The 13,363-nt window shown below is 34.7% G+C and overlaps 1 protein-coding gene across 3 annotated transcripts in view; it reads left to right on the forward strand.

Annotated features, from left to right (window-relative positions):
* PTEN (phosphatase and tensin homolog) overlaps positions 1-13,363 on the forward strand; it is a 104,322-nt gene that overhangs the window by 55,727 nt on the left and 35,232 nt on the right. For 2 of the 3 annotated variants that reach the window (XM_054521400.2, NM_001131483.1), the window contains 3 exon segments: positions 5,621-5,665; positions 11,151-11,194; positions 13,120-13,358. In XM_054521400.2, coding sequence (XP_054377375.1) covers positions 5,621-5,665; positions 11,151-11,194; positions 13,120-13,358 — 328 coding nt within the window. 3 annotated transcript variants of the gene reach the window in all.

Consider the following 13,363-nt stretch of genomic DNA (forward strand, 5'->3'; position numbering starts at 1 on the left):
TTACATTGTATGGATATGACATTTCTTTATTAGTGTGGTGGGCATTTGAGTTGTTTTCAGTTTGGGTCTGTTATGACCAAAGCTGCTGTAAGCATTCATGTGCAAGACTTTTGTGGACATATATTTTTGTTTCTGTTTATTCAATACCTTTGAGTAGAATTGTTGGGTCACATAATGTAGATCAGTTGAACAGAGTAGATTCCAGAAAAGCTCACATACACATTTCTTGACAAAGGTGCTGAGATTATTCATGGGAAAAGGATAATCTTTTAAACAAATAATACTGGGACAATAGAGAAAACAAAGTGAACCTTGACTTTTACGTCTCATCATACACAAAAATTAATTTGAAATGGATTGTTGACCTAAATGTAAAAGTAAAATTTAAAAATATAAAACTTCTAGATGAAAACATAGGAGAAAATCTCTGTGACTTTTGGTTTAAAGATTTCTTAGACAGTACGGATAAAATTAACTGTATAAGAAAAAAATGGACAAATTTGACTTTATCAACATTAAAAATTTCTGCTCATTGAAAGACTCAAGAAAATGAAAAGGCAAGCAGTTTTGGAGAAAATATTTGCAATACATGTATCTGAAAAAGGACTTGAATGTATAATATATACATAAAGATGCTCTTACAACTTCATAATGAGAAAATAACCCCATAAAGAGAAGGGCAGGCCGGGTGCAGTGGCTCATGCCTATAATGCCAGCACTTTTGGAGGCTGAGGCGGGTGAATTGCTTGAGCCCAGGAGTTTGAGACCAGCCTGGGCAACATGGTGAAACCCAGTCTCTACAAAATAAAACAATACAAGAAATTAGCTGGGCATGGTGGCATGTACCTGTAGTCCTAGCTGTTTGGGAGGCTGAGGTGGGAGGATAGCTTGAGCCTGGGAGGCGGAGGCTGCAGTGAGCTGTGATCGCACCACTGCACGCTTGCCTGAGCAACACATGAGATCCTGTCTCAAAACAAACAAAAAAAGTAAACAGAAATTTTACAAAAGAAGATATATAGATGGCCAGTAGACATATGAAAAGATGTTTAAAATCAGTTATCAGGGAAATTAAAATTTAAACGTAATGAGATATCTCATATTTACTGGAATGGCTAAAAAAGGGCTTACAGGAATTGGCAAAGACATAGATTAACTGGAACCCTTATGCATGTTGGTTAAAGCACAAAATGATACAATTTCTTGGGAGAAATATTTGGCAGTTTTTAATATTATTTTTGATAGCCTTCTGAATTGCTTAGTGAGTTATAGGTCAGTTCTGTAACTGTTTCTTTCTTTTCTTCTTTCCTTTCTTTCCTTCCTTCCCTTCCTTGCCTTCCTTGCTTGCCTTGCTTGCCTTGCCTTCCTTTCTTCCTTTCTTCCCTTTTTCTTTCCTTTTTTTTTTGAAGGAGTCTCGTTTTGTCACCCAGACTGGAGTACAGTGGCACGATCTCGGCTCACTGCAACCTCCACCTCCGGGGTTCAAGCAATTCTCCCTGCCTCAGCTTCCCCAATAGCTGGGATTACAGGCACATTCCACCATACTTGGCTAGCTTTTGTAATTTTGGTAGAGGCAGGGTTTCACTATGTTGGCCAGGCTAGTCTCGAATGCCTGACCTCAAGTGATCTGTCCGCCTTCGCCTCCAGAGTAGTGGGATTACAGACGTGAGCCACTGCACCTGGCCTGCCACTGTTTATTTCTTTTCCCTCCAGTTTTATACCTATTTAGAGAGATTAGATTTTCTTGAGTACTAGGAATCACTATTTTTGAGCAGAATTATTCAAAGCTGTTATTATTTTTTCTTTAACTTGAGGCAGTGTAGGAGAAAGCAGTACTGTGCAGGTAAAAGTTACAAACAAGAACATTTTAAACAAGATAGTTACTTTCCATGTATTGGATATGTAACAGAATTAATTCTAATAACCATCCTGAAGATGGTCAGGAGGCAGTAGTTAAGAATTGAAATGTTTGGAGCTTGCCTGTGTTAATGGGATTAAGGCAAGGATGATTTATGTGTAAATTTATGTATTAGTAACAGCAGTAACAGCTGTAGTTACACTAGGGTTCTAAGAGCAAATGTTGATTAAACATGAATGCAGCAGGAGTGATAAGGTTTGGCTCTGTGTCCCCACCCAAATCTCATGTGGAGTTGTGATCCTCAGTGTTGGAGGAGGGGCTTGGTAGGAGGTGATTGGATCATGGGGGTGGTTTGTAATGGTTTTAGCACTGTCATCCTAGAGCTGTCTCACGAAAGAGTTCTCCTGAGATCTGCTTGTTTATAAGTGTGTAGCACCTCCCCCCTTTGCTCTCTCTCTTCCTCCTACTGCTGCCGCGGAGACATGCTTGCTTTCCCTTGGCCTTCCACCATGATTGTAAGTTTCCTGAGGCCTCTGATTAAACCTTTCTTCTTCTAAATTACCCAGTCTCAGGTAGTTCTTTATAGCAGTGTGAGAATGGACTAATACAAGGGGAAATATATATGGTTACCAAATAGCGAATTAGCCATGGAAAAAAGTAGCAAATAAATAATTATTTTGCTTTTTCAGGTGCTAATTTTTCTTTTCGTTTATTTTAGGATTGGTGGGAGCTGTCCAATGTCTTTAGGCTGTTTTCCAAATGAGATACCAAAAGCTAGTTCTCCATTGGGTTTCTCAGGCTGCTAGAAACATTCATTATGGTTGTCATTACTTCGAGTTCTGTTGCTGCTATGCCCACAGTAGTATTTGTTACATAACAGGTGCTTGATAAATATTTGCTAAATGAATTTTTGGAAAATACAATCTGCCACACCTTTCTTCTGCAGTCTACAATCTTCTCTTAAGATCATCCAATAGATTTTTTTTCTTAGATATTGTACTTTTGAGGCCTCAAATTGCTGTCTTTTATATCTTCTTTGCCTGTAGAGACTTTCCATCTTTCACTCATTCTAATCATTTTTTTTTTTTTTTACATCTTTGTACATATTTATAGTAACTGTTTTAAAGTCACTGTCTGTTAATTCAAACATCTGGTTCATCTTGGAGTCTGATTCTATTGCCTGCTCTTTTTTCTTTGTAATAGGTCATATTTTTCTGCTTTGCCTGTCTAGTAAATTTTAATCGTATGTTGAAATGTAGGGAGTTTGGGTTGTTACTTTAAGGGGGCTGAGTTTCATTTTGTCAGGCATTTAAATTGACAGTTGATTTAGTATTGTCAGGTTTGGTTCTCTTTGTTAAGGCAGGCGTTTTTCAGATTTGTCTTTTGTCCTAGGGCATGGTTTTTACTTCAAGGTTGCCCTTTCCAATGTCTCAGCTAAGTATCTGGGGTGTTCCATGAGGTCTCTTCCACTCTGCCTAGGCCAGAACTCCAACTTCTCCCAGTATTATATTTCGTTACCTCTGGTGTCATCTCCGTTATGCTTTAAGATCCTGCGCATAGACAGCCCAGCCCACAGCCAAGGACCTGAGATGAAATCCATACAAAATTCTTAGTCCCTCGCTCCACAAACTCCAACAGCCTTAGCAGTCTAATCTCTTCCTGTTTGCCTCAGTGAAATCTGTGTTCCACTTGAGTTCCATTTCCTTCTGTATCAGAGAAGAGCCACCATGCTGAAAGCAAGGGGCACTATGTTTCTTTGTTCTTAAGGATGGTAGCCTATCTGCAACAACTGTAGTGTGATATAAAAATATATAATTTATGTTGGTGACAGTTACAAATACTGCTTGCACTACTTTGTAACATAATTTTTCAGATTCAAGTTCATATACTCTTTTTTTCCACCTCACCACACACATATTTTCAGACTTCCTCCTCATCCTTCTTCTTGCCAGTAGTTGTATTACAACTCCTGCCAGTAGTTACATTATAATTTTGGTTATATCAATATTGAGTTTTTATGGGATTATAACTAGATAAATGCCATTCATAGTTAAGTGATAGAGTATATTGTGACTTTTTTCCTGCATGTTTTGTTTTTTCTGGACTTCACAGTTGTCTCTCTTTTTTTAAAAAAATTAGTTTTCAATGTTCTTAGCTTTAATTCATAAACTTACCCCTAATTGTATAAATCTCTCAACATGTTTAAGCACATTTGGCATTATATCAATTTTGTCTTTTCCAGGTGCCTTCTAATCTGTCCCAGTCTGGACTAATTGTTCTTCCTGGCTTGCTGTATGGCTGTCTACTCAAGATGTCCCTTCACCATCATTCTAGGGATTCTCTTTTCCTCTCTTGTGGGTTAGATTCTTCAGTTCTTGGAGACTGTCATCTTCTTTCATGGTTTTCCACACTTGTTTTGGCGGAGCACATCTTTAGTAACTTCCTGACAAAGTGTGTGGTTTGAGATTTTGCCGATTTTAAAATGCCTTTATTATATAGTCATACTTGATTTATAGTCTGTCTTGGTATAGAATTCTAGGCTGAGAAGAGTTTTCCCTCAAAATCAGAAGGTTTTGCCCAATTGTTTTTTTAGCTGCTAGTATTGCTGTTAAAAAGGATAATGTCATTTTGATTCTAGATTCTTTTATGAAACCTGTTTCTTCTCTGGCAGCTTTTAGGATCTTCTGTTTCTTTGGTATTCAGAAATTTCATAAGATATGTATGCTTCTATTTCGGTCTTATTTTCATCTGTTTTGCCAGGTACTCATGCAACCTTCCAGTTTGAAAACTCACATCCTTCACTTTTGAGTATTTTTCTTGAGTTATGTCTTTGGTTTCTTCTCAGTGTTCTCTATTTCTGGAACTCCTAATATATATTGAACATCCTGAACTCTTATTTTTTGTTTAGTCTTCTGATTTTCATTTGTCTTTTTATTCTATATATTCTGTTAATTTCTCGGCTTCATGGTCTTCTAGCCCTTCTTTTGCCTATCTTATGGGGTTGAGGATTAAACAGTTTATATACCTGAGGTGCTTAGGATATGTCTGTCATATAGTAAGTGCTTGTGTTAGCTGTAATTGTTGTTTACTTTCATAACTGTCTTGAGGGAAAGGTCTTTGGTCTTGATTCTTTGACTTCTTGGCTGTACATGACCTTGGACGAGTTCTATAATCTCTTTGAGACCTACCTCCCTCTTCTGTATAATGTTAATAAGCTCTATCTCTCAGATGTTTGTGAGGGTCGAATGGAGTATACGTGTGAAAATGCTTAATACCTTTGTACAGAATTAATAGTTAATATGTGGGTCTTTCAAATATCAAAAGTTTTTAGTTTGGTGGGAAAATGATGTCTGAATTTTCAGGGTTATTTTTAAGAGTACTTGATTATGACTGTCTTGTAAATTTGTATGAGCTAGGTATACTTGCACTAAATGCTCATGCTTTTTAAAGAAGTTATGTCTTAATATTCAGTCTCATTATGTTAGGTTGAAGATAGAAGATTATGAAAATATTCTCTGAAAAGCTCTGGTTTTACTTCAGATTGTATAAATCTGTGTAATGTAATAATTATTTAAGAATGACATGATTACTACTCTAAACCCATAAAAGGGATATTTGTTGGATTATTTATTTTCACTTAAATGGTATTTGAGATTAGGAAAAAGAAAATCTGTCTTTTGGTTTTTCTTGATAGTATTAATGTAATTTCAAATGTTAGCTCATTTTTGTTAATGGTGGCTTTTTGTTTGTTTGTTTTGTTTTAAGGTTTTTGGATTCAAAGCATAAAAACCATTACAAGATATACAATCTGTAAGTATGTTTTCTTATTTGTATGCTTGCAAATATCTTCTAAAACAACTATTACGTGAAAGTTATTTGCTTGTTAGAGTGAGGTAGAGTTAAAGATACATGTTAACAGAATTGTATTCCTAAACCGATTAATTCAAGAGGTCCGAGAGCATTGTTAGATCATTTAGAAAAGTGTAGTGATGAGGTAAAACAATGTTGGCACAGATTCATGTTACTTGATCTGCTTTAAATGACTTGGCATCTAGCCCATATTTGAGCCCATAACCCTGTGGTAATTTGAAGTGTAATTCACAGCAGAGCTTCTGTTAAAGCACTAATAGCATCTTCCATGGAGGTATACTTGAGAGTGAATATAATTTTGTTTATCCTGTGTCTCTAGAGCTATTGACTGAAAAAGCTGTTAGGGCATTCTCTAACTGTACATAACATAAGTTATTTAAAATTGCTGAATTAGATGGCTTGTCTTGTCTAGGACAGAGTTTTAAGGACTGCCCACCTGATTGACAGAGCTAGTTGACCTTATCTTTAACTTTTTGTTTTTCTTTTGACTTTGGGAGTAGAGATGTGAAAAGGTAAAAAGGAAGGAAGGAAGAGAAAACTGAACTCTTTTTGCCCATGAAGACTGTTTTTCCTTCTCAAAATATTGACTATTTTCTGATTTGTAAAAATCAGCACATAAAACGTGTTATTTTTTTACTTGACTTTTATCTTTCCCATGTGATATCTATAAATTATAGATAGGAAAAATTTATCTGTAATTTAGTGATCTTTCTAGTGTGATAAAACGTCAGAAGTACTGAGAGTGGAGTGGACATTGATATTGTTACTCAGTATATTTTCACTGATTTTTCTCAGATTCACGAAGGAACAAACGTTTGTTAAGTCCTTATCACTTATTAGATATCACAAAACATGTTGGGGGGAGTGTACAGAGGTGAATAAGATGTAGCTCTCATTCTCAAGTTGCTTACATTCTAATGTAAAAGGTAGACAAAGCATTACAGAAGAAGTAACTCTTGTATAGAAGGTTGCAATGAAGAGAACATTGGAAATACTAATTGTACCTCATAAAGAAGGTTTCATAAAGGAAGGCAAGTTTGAGCTGGGGTGAAAAGGACCAGTAAGGGTTGACTTTCAAGCCAAGGAGAGGAGGGGAAGTGATATTACAGGCCAAAGGAATGGCATTGTAAGAAGCTTGTTGGCATAAAAGTGTTTAGAATATGGCAGCGAATTCATTATCATCAGATTGTGGTGTCTGTATGTTGGGGGTGGGAGAGAATTGTGGTGGCAATAGGCGACAAGATAAAAGAAAGTAAAAGGTGTTATGGAAACTTAATGGGTCCAGCTTACAAATGAGCTATGCATTTAGGGGTCTTTCTCTTTTCCTGATAAACCTCTCCTACAAAGAGCCTTGTTGCAGATACCATAGTGTTTCTTTGGAGGAAAATAAAAGCTACAGAGCTTTGTATTTTTTGCACAACTGGATTCAGAATATAAGTAATAAAAAAGGACAAGAACTTTCAAAAGCTGGAAGCCATTAAACTGAGTCACTTCAGGGTTAGACTATCAGAATTGGGGATTTAGAGAGTCTCAGAATGGAAATCGAAGGAGACCAAAGACAAATTCTGCCTTTTTCAAAATTTTATTCTAGTTTAACATATTCAAAGAAAGGGAAGGAAATTCTTTTCATTCCTGTGTGTAGTGACTTCCTGCTTCAAGAACTTAGGACTTCAGCTGTACTATCAGTATTGGAGGTCACTTAACATTATTATGGTTAAAGTTGGCATTGGAGAGAGCCTAGGAACCTGACTGCCTGTTTGTTTTTATATTTCCAAACATTGGATTCCCAAGTTAATGAAGTCTCTTTATTAGTTGAGGGTAGCTCTTAATGCATATATTTTAACGCCGCTTCCCCACATGGAATCATAGGGTTTCAGAACTGGAGAGTACCTGAAAGAGATCATTTAGTCCAACCTTCTCATTTTACAGATGGGGAATCTGAGGCCTAGAGAAGTTAAGTGAGTTGAACAAGGTCACACAGGTACATATGGTAGCAGACCATCCACTGTTTATGCCAATATTCCCTTTATGTTTTGCTTTTTTGCTTGTTCGTTTTAACCTCTCCAAATTTTACTGACTTTGGAAGTTTCTAGAACTACTAAGTTATAGCATGTTCTGAGTTCTAATGTCACTTTCCAATCTTCTTTACCTTTTTTCTACCTCTGTTTATATTTCTGGTTCTGGGTAAGTGAGTCTGGAAAGCAGCAGGTGTTCTATTTTATTTCTTTTATTTTTAGGATAGTATTACATGGGATATATATGTCTTTGCAAACATACATAATTTGAAGATCTTAAAATATTTGCACTAGGCATACCCACATTTAATAGTATGTTAAACCTTTTATAGCAATTATGATATACATGGGTGAAGAAGAGTTCTTAATATGGACTTTCTGATTAATTATATCTGTTTATATCTGTGTTTTCTTCAGGCATTCATAACATTAAGCAAATTCAGGTGTACTGTTACTTAATTGAATTAATCAGTTTGTTTTGTACAAGTATATTTTATTTTTGTTCCTTGCTGTATAATCTGGTAGGAATGGGGAGGGGGAGATAGTGAATAAAGAGATGTATACTTCTTGCCTTTGAGGAATTTAAGTGTTCACTGTATACTAATTTTTTAAAGGTATTTACTATATTTCAGTGCATATTTTATTTGACATACTTTATCGTTTTGTGGTAAACCTTTAGCTTTACTAATTTTCATCTATTAAGTTTTCTTTTGTAAGATGGTGATAGCTTCATCGAAGAGAGTAAAGCCAGAGACCTGTCTACCTAGCTGATTCTATGGCAAGTCTCACTTCTCTGGAAGCTTTTCCTGTTAATCTTATTCATTTCTTCAGTTTCTGCCTCTTGTTTCATAAAAACTCATCTTTAAATGCTTATTCATTTCTCTTGTCTCATATAAACCAATATGAGGTACTGGTATCTTTTGAGTTTTAGTTATAAGGAAGCATAAATGGTTAAATTTAAATGGCTAAACACCATTTGCCATTTGTGTATCTTTAATTTTAGTTTGTTGAGAGACTTATCACTACCAAACCACAAAGAATTTAAAAGAAACTGTGGGTAGGTGGTAGGTGGAAGGAGGGCATTTATCAGAGATTTTAATTTAAGAAGAAAGTCTTCATCCTTATCCTACCAACCCCCACTCCCTGAGCATATTTATCATTACCAGTCCCAGCATATTTGCTCCCATATTTCCTATGCTTACCTGTGAAGATTTTCATAACTTTTTCCTTGCTTTTTACTGTCCCTGTTGGTTCTGTGATTTATGACAGATACTGCTCTTGTAGGAATGCTGGCTTTGACTGAAATTTGTGACTGCTTTTGTATTTAAAACTTTGTTTTTTTATTATAAGTAGAATTATGGAACAGTAGTAGAAAAAGTTTGACTTTTGTAATCAGATACTGAGCTTGAGTTCTGGCTCTTTCATTTGTATACTGTTATTTGGGGCAAGTTTTTTAATGCTCTTAAATCTTAGCTTTCTCATATATAAAATGGAGATAATATTAACAGTTATCACGTGGTTGTAAGGATGAAACAAAAAAAAGTGGAAACTCTTTGTAAGGTGTGTTCATCTAGTTGACACTTAGTAGTCATTACTTCCAGTTTCCATCCATATAGTCCTCTTAACAGTAATATTTGAGAGCCATTTTAATTAAAGCAGTCTTAAGGAGTGTTCGTCAAACCACATGTTCTGGGATCCTGAGAAAGTAGGGGAAGTTTAGAGAACTGAAGCTGCACAAAACTAACGTTTATTTTCTGTTGTGTTGTCATGAGACCAGCTTCTTAGATTCTGTTTCCTAGTCCTACATCTCTGATTCCTTCTAAAATACTCCATTATGAATTCTTCACTATTGACAATTTCTCCTCTTTTATCTATTCCAAAGAAAGTGTGAAATGTGACTGTCTTCTTTGTCAGTCCTCTTCTTCTTGTTTTTCATGTCAATGGGTATGAAATTATTAGCAAGGATGCATATATGTGCATATGTCATTACTAAATGCATTTTCTTTCTAGAAAAACTCAATATACTAAATTATACTAAAAAGGAAAAGCTTGTTTTGTTTTGAGTGGTAATATGAAAGTTGTTTTATTTTAGGTCTGACCAGTTAGAAACCAATGGCTTGCAGTTTATTTATAATTAGTTAAACCTTCATGTGAATTTGGTTTTGAATTACCTTTAAAGTAGAGAAACTATATAGATGTTTTTCAGGGTTTCTAAATGTACAATACAGGTTCACAATCACTTATTTGAAACTCTTAGGGCCAGATATGTTTCCATTTTCAGAAATTTTAGTTTTCAAAAGGTAACAGATAAATACACTTTTACATAAACACCCCAGTGGGGTGTGGGTCAGTACCTGAAATGAAATGTTTTACTCTTCACTCTAAGTGTATTAAATATTATGTACAATCTTATTACTTCAGATCAAGATTTGCTGTAGTTGAGTTTGCCATAAAACTTAAGAGAAAATTTTAAATGTTTTGAACTTTTGGGATATTGAAATTGCAGGTTAAGGAGCTATGGACCTTTATTTGTTTTAAAATGCTAAGAGTTTATTTTAAATAATTTTTTAAAAATTTGTTTTGCATAGTAGTTGGAGTTACCAGGGTACTGCTAACCACACTGATATGTAAGATCTCTTTCTGAGCCTTTTATTATTTGTAAACATGGCCTGTTTATTAGAAAGCCAGTACATACTGACAAACATATCACTGCTATTAAGACAAATATTAGCATACTCTAGTAATGACAAGTCAGCATTTTACTATTCTGTATTGATTTTACTTACTCTTTCATTACTCTCATACTGTAATTAAAACTTGCAGTCTGAGAGACTGTTGAAAAAGGTGATCATTGGCTTTTCAACAGGGAGTAAAGTCTGGTTTAAAAAAAAATTATTAAGCATTTGTCCAAGTAGATTAACATCATTCAGTTTTTCTTTACTGTCCTTATGCTTTTATTATTTTTAACATATATCTTTTTGAAGAATAGTTTGAGAATTATGTATGCTTAACTATGAGATACAGATACTATTGAAACTAGTCAGTTGTTTATAGGTACTTGTAAAATTAAAAAAAATTCCAGTAGCATGCAGATTTTTCATAGAGGAAAGCATGGAAGCACCTGAATTTACAGTACTCTGTATTAGTGGCATCACAAGTTTTTAAGCAAATGTATTAGCTCTAATTGTATACACTTAATCTTTTAAGCTTTGGTTTTATTATTATAATATGGGGGTGATAACAGTATCTACTTAATAGAATTCTTGTTATTACATGAAATAATTAATGTTAAACACAGCATAATATGTGTCACATTATAAAGATTCAGGCAATGTTTGTTAGTATTAGTACTTTTTTTTCTTCCTAAGTGCAAAAGATAACTTTATATCACTTTTAAACTTTTCTTTTAGTTGTGCTGAAAGACATTATGACACCGCCAAATTTAATTGCAGAGGTAGGTACGAATGTACTGTGCTATGTTGTATAACTTAAACACAATAGACTGTATCTTACTGTCATAACAATAATGACTCATCTAGATTATTGAGTGAGATACATATTTATCTTAAGAATTATCTTAAAAAATTTCAGAAAATTTAATTTTACTGTTGTGTTTTAGGAAAAACGTATTGCATAAAGCTATTAATATTGTCAGGAAAAGTGCAGAGTAGACTAAGAATTAGGAAAATTCCTAGACTAAAAATAGTATAAGGAGAGGGTTTACCTACTGTTTGAGGCAGTTGGTCTAATAGTAAGCGATTATAGGGAGAAAGCAGAACTACTTAACTCTTCTGTGTTGAGGAATGACATGAAAGGTAGGAAAGGATATAACAAATGCTGATAAGAGGAGCCTGATGGATGAGAGGAGGGAACTGCTTTAAATGAGTTCTACTTCAGACATAAGTTAATTCTCAGAGCCCACAAAAACTTTCACTTTCATTTGTGAAATACAACTCAGTTCTCACGGCTTAACACTTTAAACCATGAGAGAACTGAAGAGTTGAGAAGCTTGGCAGATGCTTCTGTGATAGTCAAAAAGAAAGTGGGTGCCATGAGCTACTATTGATGTATTTGCCATTGGTCCCTCCTGAAAATCTAGAATGGACTTTCAGACAAATGGTTTGAAAATTCTAAATCACTAATGATTGAGATTTAGTATAGATTCACTAAGAACGGTTTTTTTGTTTTGTTTTGTTTTTGGTGGATTTAGGCTGTTGCTTACTAGGCAAAGCAGGCTTTAGTTGAGGTTTATCTTGCTTTAAACAGACATTTAACAGATTTTCCTGGAGGTTTTTGTGTACCACTGGGAAGATGAAGTTAGGCAGATGACTAAGTGAAAGCTGTCCTGCTGACTCCCTATAGTGATAGTCATTGTCTACCAGAAGAGCTCTCCTGTTACACCAAAGGATAATTGATTATATCCTGTACCATATTATGATACACTTGATTGGAGATAGAAGACATATTTCTCACATGTTTAGATGACACAGGATAGTACGTTGAATATCAGCCAGGGTTTTTAAGGATCTTAATAGAGTGGAACTAAGGTAGAAACTATTAAGAACAATTAATAGTGGTATATCTATAGTCCTGTTTCTAAACAAGTTTTTTTAAAAACCTCAACTCTGACTATAGTGAACAGAGAAGTCTTGGACTCTTACAATTCATGTGAGAAGACCTGAAACTTTGATAACAATTATATACATTTTGTAAGTAATTTCTTTGGTGTATGCCTTCACATATCTCTGGTATGTGACCTATGCTACAGTCCATTGAGCGTAGATTCCCAGAATGTATTCTCCTGCAGAAAATGGAGGAAAATAATACTTGGCTTCCCTAATGATTACATGTGTATACAACACTAACATTTGCAAGACCACCTTTAAATAACACACTTAGCATTTTTATTTTATGAAATGTAATATATAGTTCTTTCCATAGTTTATCCTATTAGTAATCTATTCTGTCTTTGGAATATGTTTTGTGATGATGAAATAAATACTATAAATAGTATTATTCCTTTTGCATTGACAGTCCTGACGAAATGTCCATGTGACATTTCATTTTGGGTTTAGCTCTACCTCTAATATGTGACCTATGCTACCAGTCCGTATAGTGTAAATTCCCAGAATATATCCTCCTGAATAAAATGGGGGAAAATAATACCTGGCTTCCTTAATGATTATATTTAAGACTTATCAAGAGACTATTTTCTATTTAACAATTAGAAAGTTAAGCAATACATTATTTTTCTTTGGAATCCAGTGTTTCTTTTAAATACCTGTTAAGTTTGTATGCAACATTTCTAAAGTTACCTACTTGTTAATGAAAAATTCAGGAGTTTTTTTTTCTTATTCTGAGGTTATCTTTTTACCACAGTTGCACAATATCCTTTTGAAGACCATAACCCACCACAGCTAGAACTTATCAAACCCTTTTGTGAAGATCTTGACCAATGGCTAAGTGAAGATGACAATCATGTTGCAGCAATTCACTGTAAAGCTGGAAAGGGACGAACTGGTGTAATGATTTGTGCATATTTATTACATCGGGGCAAATTTTTAAAGGCACAAGAGGCCCTAGATTTCTATGGGGAAGTAAGGACCAGAGACAAAAAGGTAAG

This window comes from Pongo abelii, chromosome 8, assembly GCF_028885655.2.
Source record: "Pongo abelii isolate AG06213 chromosome 8, NHGRI_mPonAbe1-v2.0_pri, whole genome shotgun sequence".
In the NCBI taxonomy this organism is placed as follows: Eukaryota; Metazoa; Chordata; class Mammalia; order Primates; family Hominidae; genus Pongo; species Pongo abelii.